Source organism: Pituophis catenifer, unplaced genomic scaffold (assembly GCF_029215685.1).
Source record: "Pituophis catenifer annectens isolate HBS135680 unplaced genomic scaffold, rPitCat1.0.hap2 SCAF_7, whole genome shotgun sequence".
In the NCBI taxonomy this organism is placed as follows: domain Eukaryota; kingdom Metazoa; phylum Chordata; class Lepidosauria; order Squamata; family Colubridae; genus Pituophis; species Pituophis catenifer.
This window is the reverse complement of record NW_027256887.1, coordinates 5,757,370-5,783,762: the sequence shown is the minus strand read 5'-3', so window position 1 is coordinate 5,783,762 and position 26,393 is coordinate 5,757,370. Positions and strand designations below refer to the sequence as shown.

At 44.3% G+C, this 26,393-nt stretch overlaps 1 protein-coding gene across 1 annotated transcript in view; it reads left to right on the top strand.

The window, feature by feature from the left end:
- LHFPL3 (LHFPL tetraspan subfamily member 3) overlaps positions 1-26,393 on the top strand; it is a 215,394-nt gene that overhangs the window by 132,433 nt on the left and 56,568 nt on the right. Inside the window, exon 2 of the mRNA XM_070947404.1 lies at positions 8,457-8,693. Coding sequence (XP_070803505.1) covers positions 8,457-8,693 — 237 coding nt within the window. The remainder of the gene's footprint in view (positions 1-8,456; positions 8,694-26,393) is intronic.

The following is a 26,393-nucleotide window of genomic DNA, read 5'->3' as shown; positions in this document are numbered from 1 at the left end:
TTTCAACCCTGAGCTACAAATATTCTCTTTTATTGTTCATGGTATTCTCGAGAGTCTTCTCCAATCCCAAAGCTCAGAAGCATCGGTCCTATCCAGCGGTGGGTTTCCAATATTCTTACCACCGGTTCGCCCCACGCGCATGCTTGCTTTGCGCGCACGCCTTCCGCGCAGGCAGAGGAATAGGAGGAGCCTGTTCCTAGTGCCCGCATGCGAAGAGCTGCCGGAAGGCAAGAGCAGCTAAAGCAAAAAGGACGACTCAGGAGTAAGGCCAGGAGATGATTGGCTACTCCCATAAGGCTTAAATGAGGAGCAACGAGTCGTTGGGTTCTTTGTAGAAAAGCAACGTTGATTCCAGTGCTTCTTGTCAGTGTCTCTTTAACTTTGTGGAGTTTTTGCCAAGAAAAGCCTTTGACAGGTTGCCAAAGACATCAAAGTTTGGTAATAAGGCCGACGGACTGGTTATTAAGAATTTTATTTTGGACTAAGCTGAGAATTAATTCATTCTCCGCTTAGTCTTAAATAAAATTCTTAATAACCAGTCCGTCGGCCTTATTACCAAACTTGGATGTCTGTTTTAATAAAATAAGTTTGTTGAGGATTTAATTGTGTTTGGTAATCATTACTTGGGCCTTGGTCACAACACAAATTCACTTTGCAACTGTGTTGTTCATTTAACAGCTGCAGTGATTCACTTAACAACGGTGTCAAGAAAGGTCGTAAAATGGGGCAAAACTCTTTTGACAACTATCTCGCTGAGTTGTGGGTGTAAGATGAAGATGGATAGCAACAGGCAAAGAATATTCATTTTGTAACCTAGAAAAGGATGCAAACGCAACATTATAATCCAGGTTTTAGTATGTTTAAAAAAAAAAAAAACCAACCCTCAGCTCAAAGTTATGTTTTTCCTTCTTTCCACAAAGAGATCAATTTTCCAGTTTAACATTTTTTTTTTTAATTGAGAAAATGCAAAAGTAAATAGGAAAACAGTGGGGCGGGGGAAAGAATAGTAAGGAAGGATTAGGAAAAAGAAAAAGAATTGAAAATGTAATTGTAAAACTTTTGCAATAAAAAAAAAAAAAAAAAAAAGAAAGAAAAATAAAAAAAAATAAAAAAAAAAAAAAAAAAGGAAAAAGAAAAAGAAGCATTGACTTCCGACTTTCTCTGTTGCAGTAAAATAAGGCACTAACATCAAACCACAACTTTTTCGGTTTTTTTCATAATTTATTTATTTATTCATTTATTGGTTCGATTTATATGCCACCCTTCTCTGGAGACTCAGGGCAGCTTATAATGCGTTAAGCAATAGCCTTCGTACTTTATAATAATATAAACTAGCCATTTCTCTTATGTTGTGGCTCCGATCCCTGAGCCCATCTTATCAGAGGAAGAAGGCTCCGAACATGAAAGAGAGGAGCTGGCCAGGCCTCCCTCTCCAGGCCCCTCCTCTCTGGCAATGCCTCAGGTGTCTGCTGAGGGAGAGGAGATTGACCAGGAGCCAGGTGTCTCCGATGACAGCGATGGTGATACGTCGTTCCTGGATCCACGCCAACGAAGGCGAGATAAACGTTTGCAGCAGATGAGGAGGCGGGCCAGGGATTAAGCTGAGTCACTGGACCACACCCCACAGGCTATATAAGAGAGTGTGGTGGCCATTTAGACTCTGTGACGGACAAAGCTAACTTCTGGCTAGTCACTTTGTACAACGCCTGAATCTGCTGAAGGTTTCTGTTTGAGATGGACTGTTTTTGAAAACTGTGTGTATTTGTCGGTGTTTATCTGATGGAGGAAACTCCCTCTTCTTGAAGTAAAGCACTTGGCAGACGGTTATCGTATTGCTGCCAAGTTCCTGATAACGAACCTGGTATGTGCCAAGTAATTCTTTAACCCCTGGCTGGCTGTTTGTTTGTGTGTGTGTGTGTGTGGGGACGGGGACAGAACATCTTAAGGATCTGTCAGTCTAATCCAGGGGAGTCGAACTCAATTTCATTGAGGGCCTCATCAGGGCTGTGGTTGACCTCGGGGGGCCAGCAGGGCGTGGCCGACTGGGTGGGTGTGGCTAAATGGGTGGGTGTGGCCAGCTTGACGCCACTCCCCAAACTCCTGGCATGTTTCCTCTTCGCATTGGTAGACCGGGCCAAAGCAATGCAGACCGTCCCCTTACATTTTCCGGGGCAGCTCCAAGGGCCGGATCCAACCACATCAAGGGGCCGAATCTGGCCCACGGGTCTTAAATTTGACACTCCTGATCCAGTGGGCAGTTTCAATTTTTTTTTTACTACCGGTTTTGTGGATGTAGCTTGGTAGGTATAGCATGGCTTGGTGGGCGGGGCTTGGTGGGCATGGCAGGGGAAGGATACTGTAAAATCTCCATTCCCACCCCACTCCAGGGGAAGGATACTGTAAAATCTCCATTCCCACCCCACTCCAGGGGAAGGATACTGTGTAATCCCCATTTCCTCCCGATCAGCTGGGTCTCAGGAGGCAGAGAATAGATCGGGGGGTGGGGCCAGTCAGATTTTTTACTACCGGTTCTCCGAACTACTCAAAATTTCCGCTACCGGTTCTCCAGAACTGGTCAGAACCTGCTGAAACCCATCTCTGCCCTGGTCTAATCGGTAAAACCCCAAATCAAAGTTTCATTCTTTTCTCCTTCAAGCACAAAGTTCAGAAGCGGTCTCCATGTGGAAACGAAAGCACTTATATTCTTTTTCTTTAATTAAAACGGTCAATTTTGCCATTTCAGCCAACTCCATCAGGTTCTGCCACCATTCACCCATGATAGGAATCGAAGCGTCCTTCCATTTTGTGTGTATAATAGTCCTGCTGCGCTCAACATATATAGTAAAAAGAGACCAATTTTAAGGCCCTTTGTAGTCCTCTTGACTGGGATAAGAACAGAGGTGGTATTCAGCCGGTTCGGACCAGTTCAGGTGAACCGGTAGCAGAAATCACTGAAATCCACCCACCCCGGCTCTATGCTGTCCTATTTAGGCACATTTTTGAGGCCGGGCACATGCACAGAAGAAGTGTGCGCGAGCAAAGCTAGGGATGGGTTCTACTTACTTTTACCACTGGTTCGCAACGGAATCGCGTGCGCTCGCTTCACTCGTGAATGCGCCTTGCTTCTGCGCATGTGCAGAAGCTTCTGTGCATGTACAGATCGCTGATGACAACATCTGGGGCGGTGGGCGAGGCCTCCCGCTGGTTTTACTACCGGTTCTTGCGAACCGGTCCGAACCGGGGGCAACCCACCACTGAGCAAAGCGTATGTGCCGAAGGCCGGGCACATGCGTGGACATGGCGTGTGCACTGATATTTTCGGTGCTGGGTGAAGCAGTAGAGCCTTGGCAGTACAGTGGTCTAAAGCACCCTGTTATTAAGACCAGCTGCCTGCAATTACTGCAGGTTCGAATCTCGCCAGGCTCAAGGTTGACTCAGCCTTCCATCCTTTCTAAGGTAGGTAAATTGAGGACCCAGTTTGTGGGGGCAATAAGCTGACTTTGTAAAAATATACAAAAGGATGAAGGCTATTGCTGAGCACATTGTAAGCCGCCCTGAGTCTCCGGAGAAGGGCGGCATATAAATCAAATTTAAAAAAAAAAATTATTTGAATCCCACCTCTGGATAAGGAGATGATCATCGTAAACTTCCGCTTCTGTTCGTCTCCGTTTTGTCGATGAGTTAAAAACATATCAAATGGCAACGATGTTTATAAAGTAGAAGCTGCAGGAAAAAAACCCCTATCTTTGTTCTTTCGTGTTGTTCCTCCCGTTGACCTTTTCAATTAATTAATCCAGAAAATTCTCCCTTCCCTTTCTCTGCTTTCCGCAAACAAGGTTGTTTTCAAACTTCTCTTCACAACCTTCCTAGGTTGCTGATTAACGTGACGCATCCAATTCGTTCTTCTCAAGCCAAGATCCCCAAAAATGTCTTTTCCTATCAACATCAACAGAAAATACCTATCTTTCCGAGCAGTGGTGGGTTTCAAAATTTTTTACTACCGGTTCTGTGGGTGTGGCTTGGTGGGTGTGGCTTGGCAGTGGAAGAATACTGTAAAATCTCCATTCCCACCCCATTCCAGGGGAAGGATACTGCAAAATTCCCATTTCCTTCCCATCAGCTGGAACTCGGGAAGCAGAGAATAGATGGGGGCGGGGCCAGTCAGAGGTGGTATTTACCGGTTCTCCGAACTACTCAGAATTTCTGCTACCAGTTCTGCAGAACTGGTCAGAACCTGCTGAAACCCAACTCTGTTTCCGAGTGATCGCTGTTCATGGAATCAGTCTATAGGTTTCCACCCTTATTTACAGCATGTTTGGGCACCAGCTGTAGTGTCTGTTGATTTTCCCAACACGTCAGCCGTAATATATTGAGTTTCACGAAAAGGTTACATTTCTCATTTAAATTGTGCAAAGAACTGGGTAGCATAAAGGAACAAGTAATCCGTGTTCAAGCAAAATCAATATTTCTATATATCCCAGAATAACTTCTAATGTAAGTGATCAGGTATAAAGAGTAAATTTTATAATCATTTATTAGGCTTATACAGTAGTGGCCAAAATTGTGGAAACCTTTTGGGAAAAATGTATTTTCTAAAACTAGCTAATAAACACCGCTTTTTTTTTTTTAGTAGTACCATAACATTATATATCAATGGAAAGATAATTTAATCAAGAACCTAATGCAGGGGTGAAATCTAGATTTTTTTTGCTACCGGTTCTGTGGGCGTGGCTTAATTAGTGGGTGGGGCTTGGTGGTAAGGTGACTGGGGCAAACCAGTAGAAATCCACCACTGCTGAAGATAGCCTAGAACAGTGATGGCTAACCTTTTTGCCGTTGTGTGCCAAAAGTGGGAGGAGCGCGGCGGGGTTGCGCACATGCATTCCCACACCCATAATTCAATGCCCCCCTGAGCTCCACTCCCCCACCCATGCGTGCATGACCCCTCCCCCTGTGCTCCTCCCACTTTTGGCACACGACAGCAAAAAGGTTACAAGGCCTGCTAGGTCCATTTTTTTGCCCTCCCCAGGCTCCAGAGTCTTTCTTGGAGCCTGGGGAGGGTGAAAACGGCCTTCCCCAACCTCCCCCGGAGCCCTCTGGAGGCCAGAAATGAGGGAAGGAGGGAAGGAAGGGAAGGAATAAGGAGGAAGACAGGAGAGAAGGAGGGAAGAGAGGGAGGGAGGGAAGAAGGAATATAATGGAATGATAAGGAAAGAAGGATAGATAGATGGAAGGATGGAAGAAACAAGAGAGAAGGAGGGAAGGAAGGAAGAGGGAGGGAGGGGAGGGAGGGAAGACGGAGGAGGGAAGTAGAATGAAGATAATAGAATGATAGAGAAGGAAAGAAGGAAGATAACAAAATGAATATTTTGGGATAGTAGGGAACTAAAGGAAGGATGGAACTAAAGAAGGAAGGAGAGAGAGGAGGGAAGGGGGCAGGAAAGGATTATAGAGGGAAGGAGGAGAGAAGGAGGGGAGAGAGGGAGGGAGGAATATAATGGAATGATAAGGAAAGAAGGATGGATATATGGAAGGATGGAAGAAACAAGAGAGAAGGAGGGAGGGGAAGGAAGAGGGAGGAGGGAAGGAGAATGAAGATAATAGAATGATAGAGAAGGAAAGAAGGAAGATAACAATGAATAGGAAAGAAGGAAGGATGGAACTAAAGAAGGAAGGAGAGAGAGGAGGGAAGCGGGCAGGAAAGGATTGTAGAAGGAGGGAGGAAAGGAAGGAGGAAAGGAAGGAAGCAAGGAAGGAAGCAAGGAAGGAAGGAAGGAAGGAAGGAAGGAAGGAAGGAAGGAGGTGTATTTTTGATTAAGGCAAGTTACTTTTTTTCTCTTGTTGAAGTGTTTCAAGCCACATGAAAACCATGAGCATCTGATTGTGCCAAAGCCTTTCTCCCTGATTTATTCTTGGCCTGAATTGTTCCCTCATTGTAAAACTAAAGCCAAGGTACAACATCTAACATCTGGCTGCCCTTAAGGTAGCAAAGAAAACTCAAGCTATATAGTAAATAGGTTTTTTTAAAAAAAAAGTTTTACACTTGAAATGATTTAGGCTGATAACCAGCCTTTACCTCAAGTCATGCTCTTCTGGTTTTAGGCATCGATAAAGAGAATCCAAGAAGGAATCCTGTCTTGCATTTTGGATTGTTTTGCGGCACGTGAAGATTGCTAATTAGAATAGAATTTAGTAAAATTCTACGCTGCCGTGAAGAGAATGGCCTTCCTCCTGTTTTCTGAATGTGACATGTGTCGAGATATTTCATCTGACAGTCAAGCGAGCTGAAATTCAATTAAAATATTGCATAAATCTGTTTGAAACGCATAAAGGAAGACGGACGGACAAGCCTTTGTATTTTGTTTGGTAACTGTTTTAATTGAATTTAATAATTCCCATTCGTGCATAGTTTAAAGCTGATCGTTAAATATAGCTTGCATTTGACACCTTGGGTTTTCTTAACTCTCTTATTTCATACTGGATATTTTCTGGAGCCTCGGACTCTTTCAAGCAAACCAAATTAAAATTAAAAATCAAATGTATGCATATGTGCATGCGTTCACTCCTACTGACTGTGACAAATCTGGGAAAAAGCTAATTTGGGTATTTTTTAAAAATCAGATCAGCGAGCAGAGAAATAAATATAGAAGTTCTTAAGCTTCAGCCTCTTAGTGTAGGCACAAGATCCATGAAAGTACTATTTGCTAGGGAGAAGTTGTATATATATATGTGTGTGTGTGTGCGTGTGTGTGTGTGTGTGTGTGTGTGTATATGTAGGTCTTTGGTTATTCGGGTCTTCTCCCACGTAAAATTGGAAGTGTCTTGGCATCGTTTTGACGAAGTCTCATTCGTCATCTTCAGGCTGGTGTTCTCGGCTTCGTGCTTCCAGGAGCAATGTGAGAGAGCTGCGATCTCACATTGCTCCTGGAAGCACGAAGCCGAGAACACCAGCCTGAAGATGACGAATGAGACTTCGTCAAAACGTCACCAAGACACTTCCAATTTTACGTGGGAGAAGACCCGAATAACCAAAGACCTACATACAAACACCCGCGAAAACCTGAGAAAACATATATATATATATATATATATATATATATATATATATATATATATATATATATATATATATATATATATATATATATCTCTCTCGTAGGTTTTATGTGTATTTCTCTTTAGCCAGGTTCTACCTACGTAAACCAAGATATTATGCTTTTTTTCTTCTGGCAGCCAGCAGACCCTTTGCTGCCCATTGGGAGACTAAGATAGATCTATTTCGGCCTTATAAGGCCTCATCAGTTAGCCACACCCTCATCTCATGATGAGTACAATATCAACAAATATTGTACCTTTACAGGGAGGATACAGTCAGGCGAGGAGAATCCGGGACCAGACGTTAAGTTCCACTTAAGCTGATTTATTGCTCATGACTATCTATACACAAGAATCTGATCTAGTAATGGTCAACCCTAAAATTGGCAATAGTTAAGAGTCAACAGAATCCAAGAGGGGTTGAACTTAGACCGCTTGTGGGAATGTGATGATTCCAGACTGATTCCTCTCTTGACTCCACCCCCAGTCTCTACCTGTCCTTCTCCTACATGCATGCTGTATATGTTTTACTTTTATGAAACCTGTGTATGAGAAATACAATCCCGGAGATACTCTAATAACTAGTAGCAAACTATGGATATAATGATGAAATGCAGCTATTGCCTAATTAAAGTTTTTAACATCTCTCTCTCTCTCTCTCTCTCTCCCTCTCCCCCTTTCCCACTCTCCCCTCCTCCTCTTCTCCTCCCCCTCCTTTTCTCCTCCCCCTCCCCCTCCTCTTCATCATCCTTTTTCCTTCTTCTCCTCTTCCTCCTCCTCCTCTTCTCCTTCTTCCTTCTCCTCTTCCTTCCTCTTCCTTTTCTCCTTCTCCTTCTTCTTCCTTCTTCTCCTCCTCCTTCCTCCTCCTCCTCTTCCCCCTCCTCTTCCTCCTCCTCTTCTCCTTCTTCCTTCTCCTCCTCCTTCCTCTTCCTTTTCTCCTTCTTCTTCTTCCTTCTCCTCCCTCCTCCTCCTCCTCTTCCTCCTCTTCTTCTGCCTGCTTCTCCTCCTCTTCCTCCTCCTCTTCCCCCTCCTCTTCCTCCTCCTCTTCTCCTTCTTCTTCCTTTTCTCCTTCTTCCTTCTCCTCCTCCTTCCTCTTCCTCCTCTTCCTCCTCCTCTTCCTCCTCTTCTTCTGCCTCCTCCTTCTCCTCCTCTTCCTCCTCTTCCTCCTCCTCTTCCCCCTCCTTTTCCTCCTCCTTTTCTCCTTCTTCTTCCTTTTTTCCTTCTCCTTCCTTCTCCTCCTCCCTCCTCCTCCTCCTCTTCTTCCTCTTCTTCTGCCTCCTCCTCTTCTCCTTTTTCTTCCTTTTCTCCTTCTCCTTCCTCCTCCTCCTCCTCCCTCCCCCTTACACTTTTTATCCTCCCAGCTGCCTGCCTTATCCTCGGCTGTATGATTTATCCTGACGGTTGGGATGCCAAAGAAGTGAAGCGGATGTGCGGTGAGAAGACAGACAAGTACACCCTGGGAGCTTGTTCGATCCGCTGGGCTTACATCTTAGCCATTATTGGCATCTTGGATGCCATGATCCTCTCGTTTCTGGCATTTGTACTCGGCAATAGGCAGGACAGCTTACTAGCAGAAGAGCTGAAGTTGGAAAACAAAGGTAAGCTCGCTTTTGGGGACAATGTCTATGGAGGTTCTACAACCATCTAGGTCACAGTTGTCCAAAAGGTGCTTTTTTTTCGAGAGGCAACTGGACTTCCTTGGGTTTTTTTTTCCTTGAAGACGTTTCGCTTCTCATCCAAGAAGCTTCTTCAGTTCTGACTGAATGGATAGCTCTGCAGACTAAGCACCGTAATTTAACACCAGCTGTCTGCAATTAAAGTAAGTTCGAATCTCGCCAAGGTTCAAGGTTGACTCAGCCTTCCATCCTTTCTAAGGTAGGTAAAATGAGGACCCGGATTGTGGGGGCAATAAGCTGACTTTGTATAAATATACAAAAGTATGAAGGCTATTGCTTAACGCACTGTAAGCCACCCTGAGTCTCCGGAGAAGGACGGCAAATAAATCAAATTAAAAAAAAATAAAAAAAATGGACGAGAAGCGAAACGTCTTCAAGGAAAAACAAAGACAATCCAATTGTCTCTTGAAAAAGCCCCATTGGGACATCACTTCGGTCAATGTTGTTCTTCTGAGCTAACTCTCGGACGAGAACCAAATGGCCCCATTGACTTAGCTCGTCACAAGAAGTGTCTTTGGAGATTCTCAGTCATCCAGGCCAATGGTGGTCCCAAAGGAGCTTTTTTTCAAGAGGCAATTGGACCAGTAGCAGATTTCAAACCTCGGCGCTACCAGTTCGCTATCGGGAGCGTGTGGGTGCGTGTGCTTGTTTCGCGAGCACGCGGCGCTTCTGCACATGTGTAGACGGTCCTGCACTTGCGAAAAGCATTTTTGATGATGTCTGGGCAGGTGGGTGGAGCCTCCCCCCCCCGCCGTCACCGCTACCAGTTCGTCTGAACTGGGGTGAACCAATAACAACCCACCACTGAACTGGACTTTTGGACTTTCTTGGTTTTTTTCTCACGTTTCGCTTCTCACTCAATCACTTTCTTGGTTTTTCCTTGAAGACCTTTCACTGCTCATCTGAGAAGCTTCTTCCGTTCTTTTTTTTTTTTTTAATTTGATTTATATGCCGCCCTTCTCCGGAAACTCAAGGCGGCTTACAATGCGCTAAGCAATAGCCTTCATCCTTTTGTATATTTATACAAAGTCAGCTTATTGCCCCCACAAACTGGGTCCTCATTTTACCTACCTTAGAAAGGATGGAAGGCTGAGTCGACCTTGAGCCTTGGCGAGATTCGAACCTGCAGTAATTGCAGGCAGCTGGTCTTAATAACCAGCTTAATAACAGGGTGCCTTAGACCACTGTACTACCAAGGCTCTGCGTTCTGAACGAAGAAACCTCTTGGATGAGAAGCGAAGCGACTTCCAAGGAAAAACAAAAGATGGGGACTTCTCCATACGACTTTGCTTACCGGAAAGTCGCTCAATCACCCCGGTACACTACAGCCATCATAAATACAGGCCAGTTCTAAAGTACTCGGATTTTGACCATGGGTTGACTGCAAGGGTCGTAAGTATAGAAAAAGGACCAAAAGTCACTTTTCTTTTCAATGCCGTTGTAACTTTGAACCGTCACTAAATGAACGGTTCTAAACCAAGCGTTTCTCTCCTGTTCTAAATTGAATTCATTAGGTAAGCCAGTGGTGGAATTCAGCCGGTTCGCACCACTTCGGGAAAACCGGTTGTTAATTTTCTAAGCAGTTTGGCAAACTGCTAAGGAGCCTTGGTAGTACAGTGGTCTAAAGCACCCTGTTATTAAGACCAGCTGCCTGCAATTACTGCAGGTTCGAATCTCGCCAGGCTCAAGGTTGACTCAGCCTTCCATCCTTTCTAAGGTAGGTAAATTGAGGACCCAGTTTGTGGGGGCAATAAGCTGACTTTGTATAAATATACAAAAAGATGAAGGCTATTGCTTAGCGCATTGTAAGCCGCCCTGAGTCTCCGGAGAAGGGCGGCATATAAATCAAATTTTTTTTTTAAAAAAAAACTGGTTGTTGGAAGAAATCATTAGGGCAAAGAACCGGTTGTTAAATTACTTGAATCCCACCACTGAGGTAAGCCCTTTACTTGCTTTTCATAAATATTAGAATAGAATAGCAGAGTTGGAAGGGACCTTGGAGGTCTTCTAGTCCAACCCCCTGCCTAGACAGGAAACCCTACACCACTTCAGACAAATGGTTATCCAACATCTTCTTAAAAACTTCTAGTGTTGGAGCATTCACAACTTCTGGAGGGAAGTTGTTCCACTGGTTAATTGTTCTAACTGTCAGGAAATTTCTCCTTAGTTCTAAGTTGCTTCTCTCCTTGATGAGTTTCCACCTATTGCTTCTTGTCCTACTCTCAAGTACTTTGGAGCATAGCTTGACTCCCTCTTCTTTGTGGCAGCCCCTGAGATATTGGGACACTGCTATCATGTCTCTCCTAGTCCTTCTGTTCATTAAACTAGACATACCCAGTTCCTGCAACCGTTCATCGTATGTTTTAGCCTCCAGTCCCCTAATCATCTTTGTTGCTCTTCTCTGCACTCTTTCTAGAGTCTCCATATTGTATTTATAACTTCTGGCTTTTAGTATTAACTGTTAGAAAGTGTAAGGTTTGGTTTTTTTTAGTAATGTTGGAAGAAATGTCCATCTGGGTTCCATTCCAAGTGTGAAGAAAGCCACTGGAAACATGGAGACTGCTTGAAAAGATGGTTTAATGGTAACAGTAACAAGAGTTGGAAGGACCTTGGTGGTCCAATCCTTTGCTCACGCAGGAGATCTGTGGACAGGATCACATGGTTTTGAGCAGGGGTGGGTTTTAATTTTTTTTACTACCGGTTCTGTGGGCGTGGCTTATTTTGTGGGTGTGGCTTGGAGGTCATGTGACTAGGTGGGCGTGGCTAGCTGGTCAGAGTCATTTCTGGAAGGTCCTCGCACTTACGACCAGTCCTCGCACTTACGACCCGACTCATTTGTTTGCTTTTAACACTGATCAGCTGTAGGACGGCCCTTTGAAGCCCCGCGGCAAGAGTTTAAACAGTTTTTTTTCCCTCTAGTCATCAGCTGGGACTCAGGAGGCAGCAATAGATTGGGGGTGGGACCAAATAAAAGGTAAGAATAACATGGAGGGGTGGGGGGGGTGGGAGGGCGGGGGGGAGGAACCGGTTCGGTGACGTCATATCGTCACCGCTACCGGCTCGGCCGAACCGGACTGAACCGGGAGGAACCCACCACTGGTTTTGAGGTCCTGGGCAAAAAGAGCATATGAGCGAGAGAGAGAGAGAGAGAGAGAGATTTATACCCTCTGTTTGGCTTTGAATTTGAGCTTGTCTCCTGATTGGTTGTCAGGCTCCCATGGGGCCATGCAGGGGTAACTTAGTAAGTTGTTTGTGTCCCAGGCTTGGTTGAGCCTTGCTGGGTGATGATGTAATGGGGAGGCTGACTTTCTGCCTCCCTTTTAGGGGAAATATTCTGCCTTTTTAATATTTCCTCAAATACCTCATTTTCCTAGGAGAGGGCTGGGTGCTAACTTCTTACGGTTCTAAGCAACCACTCTGCTTCCAGAGCTGGTCCCAGAGATGAATAGGATTGCTGGTTAATACAGTTTCGCCTCGTGCGATGAAACCAGCAGTGATGCTCTCTCCTGCTTCTGAATCTTTTTGATAGATTGGGACTATCGGCATTAATTTCTGGCTAGCTTTCCGGAAGACACGATGCAGTCTGACATCTAGCACAGAAACAGCACATGCCGTTTCGAAATCTGTTACAAATGAAACCCCACCGAGAGCCGTTAACGATAGTTTACAACTGAGGTGGCAAATGGATCTTGATATTACCATCATTTGTAGTTTTTCTATTGTCTAGTGACGAATGCAAAAAACCCGAAGTTAGATCTTTGGAGGAAAATGCAGTGTTGTTTAAAACAAGGGAAGCCTATTCCAGATTTTTACGTAAAAAAAAAAAAAAATACTTCCGTTAGATCAGCTTTTGACTTGTGACCACAATTGATGCCCAAAATTTCCATTGTTAAGATTAAAGTCTGTAGAGATTCTCCGTCATCCGGGTTACCGTTGTTCCAAAGATGCTCATTTCAGGAGGCAACTGGATTTTCTTGTTTTTGAAGACATTTCGCTTCTCATCCCAGAAGCTTCTTCAGCTCTAACAGGATAGTGGGGAATGGAGGGATTTATATTCCTTGCAGACAGCTGGTCATTTGCATCAGGGGTGGGTTCTAAATTTTTTTACTACCGGTTCTGTGGGCGTGGCTTATTTTGTGGGTGTCATGTGACTAGGTGGGCGTGGCTAGCTGGTCAGAGTCATTTCTGGAAGGTCCTCACACTTACGACCAACCCTCGCACTTACAACCCGACTCATTTGTTTGCTTTTAACACTGATCAGCTGTAGGACGGCCCTTTGAAGCCCCGCGGCAAGAGTTTAAACAGTTTTTTTCCCTCTAGTCATCAGCTGGGACTCAGGAGGCAGCAATAGATTGGGGGTGGGACCAAATAAAAGGTAAGAATAACGTGGGGGGGTGGGAGGGCGGGGGGGGGAGAACCGGTTCGGTGACGTCATATCGTCACCGCTACCGGCTTGGCCGAACCAGACCGAACCAGGAGGAACCCACCACTGATTTGCATCCTTTTAGAGGGTCCTTGAAGCACTTGGAGGCAGTGGTGGGATTCAAGTAATTTAACAACTGGTTCTCTGCCCTAATGATTTCTTCCAACAACCAGTTTGCCAAACTGCTCAGAAAGTTAACAACCGGTTCTCCCGAAGTGGTGCGAACCGGCTGAATCCCCCCACTGCTTGGAGGTATATCTGTGTTGTCAGGGTCACCTGAGCGGTGCAAATAGTTCCTGTAGTCTGCAATTTTTTCCTCTAGAAATCCATTCCTACTCCCACAGGAATCTCCATTCCCTCCCCAATCCAGGGGAAGGTTACTGCAAAATCCCCATTTCCTCCCTATCAACTGGGACTTGGGAGGCAGAGAATAGATGGGGGCGGGGCCAGTCAGAATTTTTACTACCGGTTCTCCAAACTACTCAAAATTTCCGCTACCGGTTCTCCAGAACTTGTCAGAACCTGTTGAAACCCACCTCTGGTGCATACGCTCTCAGTGTACATAAAAGAAAAGATACATTCATCAGGAATCATAAGGTACAACACTTAATGATAGTCATAGGGAAACAGTCAATAAGGATACCAGCAACAACGTTACAGTTATACAGTCATAAGTGGGAAGAGATGGGTGATAGGAACGATGAGAAGATTAATAGTAATGCAATCTTACTATTAACCAAATACAAAGGTTACATGTAACTGAGAAATAAAGGAAATTCATAATAAATTACATAACCTTGACTAAGGAAGGTATTTAAGTGCTTTCTAGAGAATTTGAGTCAACGCTGATCACTGAAGATTAAAAGAGATTATGTGAGTATTATGACCAGAAGCATCCTTAAAATTGTGGGTTTTCATTTGAGGGAAAAAAAATATGTCAAGTATTTAACTTTAAAGAGCTTCCTATACAGTTGTCAAGAGAAATATATGGATTTCATGTAAGTGTATTTATATATTTTTCATGTCGGTTATGGTTAAAAGAGCAAAATCTATTCCTATTCCGGTATCAGTTCAAATATATATTACAGAATGTATCTTATCTAGCCTGAAAGCTATACCCAATTTATTTTAGAAGTCAAGATAGCACACCCAAATGGATGGGATCGATAATATTAATAAGAAACTGCATAAAAGATCTGATATTAAAAATAATGTGGCTTCTTTCACTTCAAAACATTTTCTGTCAGACAGCTTTACAGAAAAGCTTGTTTTCTACTTTTTTTGTCCTAAAATTTAGGAGATCTTGGAGATCTTTTTATATTTTGATGCTTATTCCTTCTTTCAGAGATACATCGTTTTATCTTTTTATGAAATGAGTTGAAGATTCTTTTAACCTGTGAAACATGAATTATAGCACGCCGAATTATTTCAGATGTATGCTTCTACCTTTATTTCCTGCCCACTCGTTTTTCTAATACCCAGAAGTGTTAAGCTATTTCATTTTATAATTGATAGGGTAGCTGGAAATTTAAAAAATAGTATCGTCCTACATTCTAAAAGTGTACTGTGTTGAGCAATATTGTACTAACTCACAGCCAATAGAGCTCACAGAATCATCCTCTTTTAACAACCTCATAATCCCTTGCGGGGTGGAGTTTGGGCAACTGAATGACGCTAGCTGAGTGTTTTAATGTCCGGATGCCCTTCCTGTCGCCAATGCGGAGTTTTGTTCATTAGATACATTTTCATTGTGCCCAGAGAGAGAAAAATATCTGCCTCTACCTAGGATCGAACTCACAGCCTCCTGATTGTGAGGCGAGAGCTCCCTCTCTAGGCCACCGCACCACTCCAGAGCTCACAGAATACAAGGCTATAAAGTTGTGTCTTAAAATACAATCACAATAGGCTTACATAATGACATTACTTTAAACTCATCATTCAGAGCTAAGACAGAGGTGGGTTTCAGCAGGTTCTGACCAGTTCGGGAGAACCGGTAGCGGAAATTTTGAGTAGTTCAGAGAACCGGTAGTAAAAATCCTGACTGGCCCCACCCCCCATCTATTCTCTGACTTCTGGAACTTCTGGGAGGCCCGTTTTTTGCCCCTCCAGAGCCTCCACGCAGGCGCTGCACTTATCTGGCATCCAAAATGGGCTGCATAGAGACTCCTGGGAGGGGAGGGGTGGTGGGGGCGGGGCCAGAGGTGGGTTTCAGCAGGTTCTGACCAGTACCGGTGAAGAAAATTTTAAGTAGTTCAGAGAACCGGTAGGAAAAATTCTGACTGGCCCCGTGTCAGGTTTCGATGTCATCTCAAATAAATTGCACTCCCAAACAATTAATCTTTGCTGAAATATTCCATTTACTGAGTCCGACAGATCTGGCCCCGACTTCGTCGTAGCCAATACTAACCCTCTGACCCCCAAACCCTTCCCTTTCCGTTCCCCAATTCTCATCTTCTCATTGGCCATCTTCCAAGTCAGTCTCCCCAGCTTCTGACCTCAACCCACAGGAATGTCCCCCCTCCCATCCCATCTCCTAGGGGATATTATCTACAGAGAAAATAAGTAGGTGAAAAGTCAAGCCTCGTCTCCTCCTTTTTATGGCAGCATCAGAATGCTGACACCCCGTCCCCATCTATTCTCTGCCTCCCGAGTCCCAGCTGATCGGGAGGAAATGGGGATTTTGCAGTAACCTTCCTCTGGATTGGGGAGGGAATGGAGATTTTACAGTGTCCTTCCCCTGGAGTGGGGTGGGAATGGAGATTTTACAGTATCCTTCCCCTGCCACCGCCCACCAAGCCACGCCTACCAAGCCATGCCACGCCTACCAAGCCACACCCACAGAACCAGTAGTAAAAAAATTTGAAACCCACCACTGGGCGGGGCCAGCCAGTCCTTGCAACTACCGGTTCGGTGAACCGGATGTAAAATTAGCATCCAATTCGCCCAAACCGGTCTGAACCGGCTGAATCCCACTCCTGGATTGCATTGGCTTTTTTGGCTGCTGCCTCACCCTGGTGGCTGAAGACGTGGTAAGCGGCATAAAACACGCCGTTTCGTTCACCCCGCTGCTTCTCAGGATTTGCAAAAGCTGGGACTTACCGCCGACTAGTAAGAAAAGTAGAACAACTCTTAGGATACGCAACTCAGGGAAAGGCAGCTTCGTGACCTTAAAAAGTTGCATCTTATCTTCTGTATCAGCAGCGCGTGCCGTTTTCTTAAAATAGCTCCCAGTCTGAATTTGGTAGGTGGAGGGCAGACTGAGACACGAGGAAACAGATTAAACCAGTTTTTTTTAAAATCCATGTAGACAATTTTTAGTTCCGTGATCATGAAGGGGGAACAGACTACGAGCGATTTGATGTTGTACGAGAATAAGCTTTCAAAGATGCTCAGGGTGATATACCCACTCCTTGACTCAAGCGCTAAGCATTTTTCTCTGATAAGAGAAATTCTTCCTCCCTTTCTCCTCCTTCTCTCCTCCCTCCCTCTTCAATCCTTTCCTGCCTCCTTCCCTCCTCTCTCTCCTTCCTTCTTTACTTCTCTCCTTCCTTCTTTACTTATGGTTCTGTTACTTTCCTCCTGTCCTTTTCTATTATTCTATCATCTCCCTCCCTGTCTTCCTTCCTTCTCTCCTCCCTCCCTCTTCATTCCTTCCCTAACTCCTTGCCTCCTTCCCTCTCCTTCCTCCCTCCCTCCTTCCTCATTCTATTATCTTCTTTCCTTCCTTCCTTCTTTCCTTCCTCCCTGTCTTCCCGCCTTCTCTCCTGTCCCCCTCCTTATTCCTTCCTTCTCTTCCTTCCATCCTTATCGCTCCTTCCTTCCTTCCTCCTTGTCATTATTTTATTTTCCTTCCTTCCCTCCTTCCTGTCCCTCCCTCCCTCCCACCCCCTTCCTTCCTTCCTTCCTTCCTTCTTCCTTGTCATTCTTTTATCTTCCTTCCTTCCTTCTTTCCTTATCATTGTTACTTTTCTTCTTTCCTTCTCTATCATTCTATTATCTCCCTCCCTTCCTTCCTCCCTCCCTCCTTCCCTCCCTGTCTTCCTTCCTTCTCTCCTCCCTCCCTCTTCATTACGTCCCTGACTCCTTCCCTCCTTTTCTCTCTTTCCTTCCTCCTTCCTTCATCATTCTATTATCTTCGTCCCTTCCTTCTTTCCTTCCTCCGTCTTCCTTCTTTCTCTCCTGTCTCCCTCCTTATTCCTTCCTTTCCTTCCATCCTTCTCTCTCCTTCCTTCCTCCCTTCCTTCCTCCTTGTCATTATTTTATTTTGCTTCCTTCCCTCCTTCCTCCCCCTCCCACACCCTTTCCTTCCTTCTTGTCATTTTTTGTCTTACTTCCCTCCTTCTTTACTTCCCTCCTTCCTTCTTTCGTTAACATTCTGTTACTTTCCTTCTCTATCATTCTATTATCTCCCTTCCTCCCACGCTCCCTGTCTTCCTTCCTTCTCTCTCCTTCCTTCCTCCCTCCTTCATCATTCTATTATCTACTTCCCTTCCTTCTTTCTTTCCTCCCTGTCTTCCCTCCTTCTCTCCTGTCTCCCTCCTTATTCTTCCCTTCCTTCCTTCCTTCCTCCTTGTCATTATTTTATTTTTCTTCCTTCCTTCCTTCCTTCTTCCTTCTTCCTTGTCATTCTTTTATCTTCCTTCCTCCCTTCCCTCCCTCCCTCCCTCCCTTCCTGTCATTCTATTACTTTCCTCCCTTCCTCCCTCCTTCCATCTTCATCCAGCTCTTCATCTGGAAAAACTTCCAGAGCAGCAAAGATTAGAAATAAGACAGTTCCTATTTGCAAACTGATAGACACTCCAGTGCAACAGGGGAATAGGTTGCGAGGAGAAAGGAAGACAACAGATGTTGTCTACTCGAATCTTGAAAAGATGCAATAAGTCAAGCACGAAGGCAGAGCAGCTGCTCTTGACAGCCTGAGCGGTAGCAAATGTCGGAGGGGAGAGAAGATTTCCATCAACTCCAAGTAAGACGGAGAAGGATCTCACCACTGCTTCCTCTTTTGCTGCAAATCGGCTCGGCTGTTTGTTCAGACTGGCAGGCTTTACAGTTTGGAAGGGACCTTATAGGTCATCTAGTCCAACCCCCAGTTCAAGCAGGAGACCCTACATCACTTCCGACAGATGGCAGTCCAGTCTCTTCTTGAAAGCCTCCAGTGATGAAGCTCCCACAACTTCTGAAGGCAACTTCTGTTCCATCGGTGGATTGTTCTCACTGTCAGAAAATTTATCCTTATTTCTAGGTTGAATCTCTCCTTCAGTTTCCATCCATTATTCCTTGTCTGGCCTTCAGGTGCTTTGGAAAATAGCTTGACCCTCTCCTCTCTGTGACAGCCCCTCAAAAATTGGAAGACTGCTATCATGTCTCCCCTGGTCCTTCTCTTCACTAGACTAGCCAGGCCCAGTTCCTGCAACTGTTCATCGAACGTTTTAGCCTCCAGTCCCCTAATCATCTTGGTTGCTCTTCTCTGCACTCTTTCCAGAGTCTCCACCTCTTTTTTATAGTTAGGGTTGCCAGGTCTGCTTCCAAAAAATAGCGGACAAGTGGAGTGGGGGGTCGGTTAAGTAGTAAAAAACATAAAAAAATTTTTTTACAATTAAATTATATATTTTCTTACAAACATTTTAACACGTATTAAAATAATCACTTCAAAACTTTACTTAAAATTAAAAAATCAAATATATTATAATAATATGTAAAATATTAAATTACATTTTACTTTGCTGTCGTGTGTATTTTTTATTTGATTGCGGAGCTTTGATAAATTCTTTGTGTTTAAGGAATAATTCTTTAATTTCAGTACAACGTTGAGAAATATTAAAAAATATACAAAGTTCACTTCGAACTGATGGTACAAGCAGTCGGTTACGTTCATCAGTCCACAAATTTCCCATGACGCTGAAAATTCGTTCAACGTTTGCATTTGATACCGGAATTGATGCACAATACTGGAACAGTTTCAGTAAACTGTTCAGTCTGGCCTTCGGATGCTTTGGAAAACAGCTTGACTCCCTCTTCTTTGTGGCAACCCCTGAGATATTGGAAGACTGCTATCATGTCTCTCCTAGTCCTTCTCTTCATTAAACTAGACATACCCAGTTCCTGCAACCGTTCTTCATCTGTTTTAGCCTCCAGTCCCCTAATCCTCTTGGTTGCTCTTCTCTGCACTCTTTCTGGAGTCTCAACATCTTTTTTATAGTGTGGTGACCAAAACTGGATGCAGAATTCTACGTGTGGTCTTACTAAGGCTTTATAGAGTGGTATTAGTACCTCCCTTGAACTTGATTGTATCCCTCTGTTAATGCAATTTAGGATTGTGTTGGCTTTTTGGGCCAATCTAGACAAGAGGAAACTGCAGAGAAGGGAAAGAAGGTGCATAAATCTAATTCCAGCTACGATCCTTCACATAGGAGTAAAATCACAATTTTGGCATCAAAAGTTTCCCACAGGTACTCCTTGACTTACCACAGTTCATTTAGTGACCGTTCAAAGTTACAACGGCGTTGAAAAAGTGACCTATGACCATTATTCACACTTAAGACCGTTGCAGCATCCCCATCGTCACGCGATCAAAATTCAGACACTTGACAAACTGACTCATATTTATGACGATTGCAGTGTACTGAGGGGGGTGATGTGATCCCCTTTTGTGACCTCCTGACAAGCAAAATCAACGGGGAAATCAGATTCACTTAACAACCGTGATACTAATTTAACCACGGCAGTCAGTGGTGGGTTCCTCCTGGTTCGGTCCAGTTCGGCCGAGCCGGTAGCGGTGACGATATGACATCACCGAACCGGTTCTCCCCCCCACGCCCCCACGCCCCCCACGTGATTCTTACCTTTTATTTGGTCCCACCCCCAATCTATTGCTGCCTCCTGAGTCCCAGCTGATGACTAGAGGGAAAAAAAACTGTTTAAACTCTTGCCGCGGGGCTTCAAAGGGCCGCCCTACAGCTGATCAGTGTTAAAAGCAAACAAATGAGTCGGGTCGTAAGTGCGAGGGCTGGTTGTAAGTGTGAGGACCTCCCAGAAATGACTCTGCCCAGCTAGCCATGCCCACCTAGTCACATGACCTCCAAGCCACACCCACAAAATAAGCCACGCCCACAGTAAAAAAATTTAGAACCCACCCCTGACAGCATTGATTCATTTAACAACTGTGGCGAGGAAGGTGGTAAAACGGGGCCAAGCTCACTTAACAACTGTTTCATTTAGCAACAGAAGTTGTGGCTGTAAGTTGAGGATGACCCATATTGCATACACTCCTAAAACGCAAGAAGGATTTGCCAACGCAGCAGCGGTAAATATTTGCAGTTAGAAGCGTGGCCATTAAGGCCCACGAAACCAATTTCTGGAAATTTCAAGTGACACCCCCCCCCCCATTGATTTGCAGAGCACAATAGTGGTTAAATCTGAACTGGTTTGCCACCAGTTTTTATCACTACCAGTTCACCAGAACTGGTGCAAACTGATAGCATTTTATCACTGGAGCACAGCATTTGTAAATCATATTTTAGTGGCAATACTTTTTTAGAGGTTTGCTCTAAGTTTGAGAAGGAAGGAAGGAAGGAAGGAAGGAAGGAAGGAAGGAAGGAAGGAAGGAAGGAAGGAAGGGAGGGAGGGAGGAAGGAAAGGAAGGAAGGAAGGGCAGAGGCAGAGAGAGAGAGACAGAGAGAGACAGAGACAGAGAGAGAGGGAGAGAGAGAGAGAGAGAAAGAGAGACAGAAACAGACACAGAGAGAGACAGAGAGAGAAATCAATGCTCTGTATAAATTTTCCGCAAATGGAATCCATCCAAAGCACACTGTTTAATCTTTCCTTGCTATTCCTTGCTGTTGGTGCTTCTGTCACTTAGCGATGACAGATACGTTGGTGTGTGCCCGAAATGACAGGGTGTGTTTTGAAAAAGAGACATTTTGGAGGCCTAATTAGGAGGTCTGGCATTAGAGTTACTCGGTGACATATTTCGGTACCACGAGAGAAAACGATGGGAGCTGTCAGTATGGAAAGAAGAGGCGCAGAATAGTTAAAGAGACGATCTTCTGGGACCGAAGGACAAAAATTGTCCCTGGCTTTCTTGCTGTGATCCTTTACCGTTTCTGAATGATCCTTTGGCTTTTAATTCTTGCCCTGGAAGGAGTCCTTGGCAACCCATTGGGAATGAATTGGCATCTGCTCTTTAGCTTTGCAGCAAGACCTGAGGTGGGATTCAGCCGGTTCGTCCCAGTTCGCCTGAACCGGTTGATAACTTTGTGTGCAGTTCGGCGAACCGGCTGTGCGGTTCGGCAAACTGGCTGATCCCACCACAGGCCGTCGCCCTTCCCCTTCCAGGCACTCCTCAGCCGGCCTCTCCTGAGGCCATTTTGGAATCTCAGCACTCCTCTAACTGGGCCCCCACCCCCTCCCTCCTCCCTCCCACCCCAGCCACTGGAGACCCCTGGATTCCCTCCCCAACCCTGTCTGGCCCATACAGGCACCACCCACGCGAGTGACATAGAGTTGGCCATGCTCATTCAGTCATATAACCCCTCCAGTCATGCCCACCCAGCTGGTCATTAGGAAGAACCGGTTGTTAAATTATTTGAATCCCACCACTGGCCACGCCCAAACCCATTCCGCCCCGCCACTCCCAGGAGTCTCCACGTGGCCCATTCATCATTCCAGGTAAATGCAGGAGCCACGCAGAGGGTCTGGGAGGGCAAAAAAACAGGCCTACTAGAGGTTCCAGAAGTCCAGAAATGGGCCTGTTTCTGGCTTCCGGAGGGCCTCCGGATCCCAGGTGAAGCTATTTTCACCCTCCCAGAGGCTCGAGGAAAGCCTCCGGAGTCTGGGGAGGGCGAAAAACAGGCCTCCCGGAAGTTCCAGAAATGGGCCTATTTCCAGCTTCTGAAAGGCTTCTGGATCCTGTTTTCACCCAAAGGCTCGAGGAAAGCCTCCAGAGCCTGGGGAGGGCAAAAAAATGCCTCCCCCCAGTGGTGCAGGCAGCCAACTAGGCCACACCCACCAGGGCCACACCCACCCAGCAACGGTGCAGTGAACCCGTTGCTAAAGGATCTGAAGCCCACCCCTGTAACTTCCATTATTCTACGTCAAGCAGCCCAAAAAGAGCAAAATATTTAAGATTTAATAGAGCTGTGACTTCACACACACACATCCATTCAGTTCTGAAGGGTTAGCAATAACTGTCACATTTTCAAGTACAGCATCAAGCAATTATCCGAGCAAGATACTTATTTTTTAGGGTAAGGACAACCGAAGAGGGTTTCCTAGGAAACTTCCATTATCCACAACCGCATACTTGTTTTCGGCATTTCATTTTTAAAAACAGTTGTTTGTTTTATTGTTGAAAAAATACATATGTTCAATGCTGTTTACCATACAATATAATATTATTTTAAAAAGGGATTGAAAAATATTTATTGATAAGACTCCAAATAATGGGGTTTTAGCCAAGCAGGACGTATGCATATTAAATCTGCACAAATGGTGTGAAGCTACGTTCATATTTTTTTAAGATTTCAATCCAAAATCTAGACTCTTGAATTGGATTGCCATGTTATCAACCTGTCCTTCTTAAGTATTCTATAAAATGCTGGGTACATCCCAAATAAATGCTTTCCAAGGTTGACTGTTTTCTAGCAGACGTCTCATTGCCCAGCTAGGTAATATTATCAGTGCTGGTAAGGAATGGGGTTTGTTCTGAATTTGTATTCTGTCAGGGTTGGTGGTCTTGGTAATTGGTTGGGCTTCTTATTCTTAGAAACAGGCAGAAGGCTAGCAGAATACATCCATAAGGCCGATTAAAGTCAGAAGACATGATGAAAACTCTTAAATTTCATAACATATGCAGAGGTGGTATTCAGCTGGTTCGCACCGGTTCGCCCGAACCGGTTGCAGAAATCGCAGGTGGGCCCACCCAACCGCCCCGGCTCTATGCCATCCTATTTAGGCACGTTTTTGAGGCCAGGCGCATGCGCGGAAGGCAGGTACACGAACAAAGCACATATGCGGAAGGCCGGGTATATGTGAGGAAGGCAGGCGCATGCAACAACTGGGTGCGCTTGTGCACAAAGCGAGCGTGCGCACCCGGGGTGAACCAGTAACAACATAATCTGAAACCAACTGCTGAACATATGGACAGACATTACCAGGGGTGGGTTCTACTTACCTTTACTACCAGTTTGCAACGGGATCGCATGTGCAGATCGCCGATGATATCTGGGGCAGTGGGCGGGGCCTCCTGCCTGTTTTACTACCGGTTCTTGCGAACCGGTCCAAACCGGGGACAACTCACCACTGGATGTTACAATAGTTTCAACTGGAAAACTGATTATCTTAGCTCAAGTTAAGTCCACAAATGCTAGCGAATTCCCAGAAGCTTGGCATTCTGAAAAATTGGCTGACAATACACACATAAACAATATCCGCCAGGCTGGGCTATCAACATAACAATTTTAAATTGGGTTTTAAAATTCTGGGGTTTTAAAATTCAGCCGAATTTATTTAATAATTTTAAACTATTTTAACTGATGTTGTTTTGTGTTTTTAATAGGCTGTACACCGCCCTGAGTCCTTCGGGAGAAGGGCAGTATAGAAATAAAATAATAATAATAATAATAATAATAATTATTATTATTATTATTATTATTATTATTATTATTATTATTATTATCTCTATGTTATGCAAAAGAGACATTCAAAAAGCCAAAAAGAGAACAGAAAGACCAAAACACTTCCTTACCACCAATCAGCACCCGGAGGAGCAAAGTTTAAACTCCAATTAACATCAGACCAACAATCAAGAAGTAAACGATAACCCAGTCAAGGAACTGCCAAGCAAGCTAACAGTAGACAGCCTAACCGCGGTGACGCAGTGGTTAGAGAGTTATGAGCCACGGTGGCACAGTGGTTAGAGTGCAGCACTGCAGGCTACTTCTGCTTGACTGCCGGCTGCCTGCAATTTGGCAGATCGAATCTCACCAGGCTCAAGGTTGACTCAGCCTTCCATCCTTCCGAGGTGGGTAAAATGAGGACCCAGATTGTTAGGGTCAATAGGCTGACTCTCTAAAGTGTTTATAGAGAGTTGGAAAGTACTGAAAAGCAGTAGATAAGTCTAAGAGCTATTGCTCCTTCCTTCCATCCTTCCTTCCTTCCTTCCTTCCTATCTTCCTTCCTCCCTCCCTCCCTCCTTCCTTCCTTCTCCCCGTCATTCTTTTATCTTCCTTCCTTCCTTCCTTCTTTCCTTCCATCCTTCCTTCTTTCCTTATCATTCTGTTACTTTTCTTTCTTTCCTTCTCTATCATTCTATTATCTCCCTTCCTCCCTCCCTCCCTCCCTCCCTCCCTCCCTGTCAGCAGCTTAGAGAGTCAGCCTTATTCTTTCCTTCCTCTCTTATTCCCTTTCTCATTCTTCTTCCTGGTGGGGCAGTGGTTAGAATACAGGGTGGTAGGTTAATTCTGCCCACTGCCAGGAGTTCGATCCTGACCGGCTCGAGGTTGACCCAGATTGTTGGAGGCAATAGGCTGACTCTGTAAACCGCTTAGAGAGGGCCGTAAAACACTATGAAGTGGTTATATAAGTAAGTGCTATTGCTATTGCTATCGCTAAGCAAAGAACCTCCAATATAAGCTGAGAGCAAATCCCACTCCTCACTAGCACTTATGACGTTACTAGTCTGGTAAGGAAACATCTACAAGAAAACATCCCAGCTCAGAGTGTCCCAAGGACCCCGCTTTTCAACCCTGAGCTACCGATAGTCTCCTTCATCAAATAAATGCTTTGCTGCAATAATCTCATGTTAAGATTAAGAAGAAAATAATTACACCTTGTTTAAAGCAACCCTCCGCTGCTTTAGAAATAGGACATTCAATGTCACTTCTTGAAGTCCTAGGTTGCGTTAGCTTTCTCCCCTTATAAATATAGATTATTGCTTTAAGAACCTTAATTACTTCCTCCTAAATCCCTCACGGTTTTGTAAAACTTCACAGCAGCAATAACGCTGGGATCAAGTCGTCCACATAAGAGATAATTAAGCTGAACAAACTGCATACAAAGATTCTCAAGATAAGTCAAACTCAATTTTAAGTTCCGCAAAAGTTTTGAAGGCAGCCCCTCTTAAAGTAAGTTGGTCCAAAGTAATGTTGTGAGAAGACATCGTTTACCCCAAGAAAAGTATTTTATCCCATTATTTTTCAAATGTGTCGATCTTATTATCTGAATCATCTGAAGATGATCGAAATTCTGCCTATAGCATAGTTCAGTATTTCTCATACAGGTAGTCCTCGACTTACAGTCACAATTGAGCCCAAAATTTCTGTCGCTAAATAAGACAATTGTTAATGTTCCATTTTACGACCTTTCCTGCCACCGTGGTTAAACGAGTCGCTGCAGTTGTTAAGTTAGTAAAACAGTTATTAAGTGGACTCTCGCTTCCCTATTGATTCTGCTTGATAGAAGATCACAAAAGGGAATCATATGACCCTGGGATACTGCCACCGTCATAAAGGTGAGCTGGTTGCCAAGAGCCTGAATTTTGAACATATGACCCTGCAGATGCGGCATTGGTCGTAAGTGCGAAAGACAGTCCTAAGAACTTTTTCTAGCGATGTAACTTTGAATGGTCACTAAATGAACTGTTGTAACTCGAGGACGATCTCTGTTTTTGGGTGTGTTGTGTGCTAGTGTTGCTGTTGATCCTGGAGTAGACATGGATTTTTCACAGAATTCAATTTTTTTTTGTTTGCTTGTTGTTTATTAATATTTATTTGCCACCATCTCACCACAAGGCAAACTATTTATTATCTATCTATCCATCCATCCATATTAATCTATCAATTTATAAATTTATCTATCTATCTATCTATCTATCTATCCATCCATATCTATCTATCTATCTATCTATCTATCTATCTATCTATCTATCTATCATCCATCCATATCTATCTACATACCTACCTGTCTATCATCTATCCATCCATATCAATCTATCAATCAATCTATCTATCTATCTATCTATCTATCTATCTATCTATCTATCTATCTATCTACCTACCTACCTACCTGTCTATCATTTATCATCTATCCATCCATCCATCCATCCATCCATATCTATCTATCTATCTATCATCTATCTATCTATCTATCTATCTATCCATCTAACTACTTACCTACCTACTTATCTGTCACCTATCATCTAT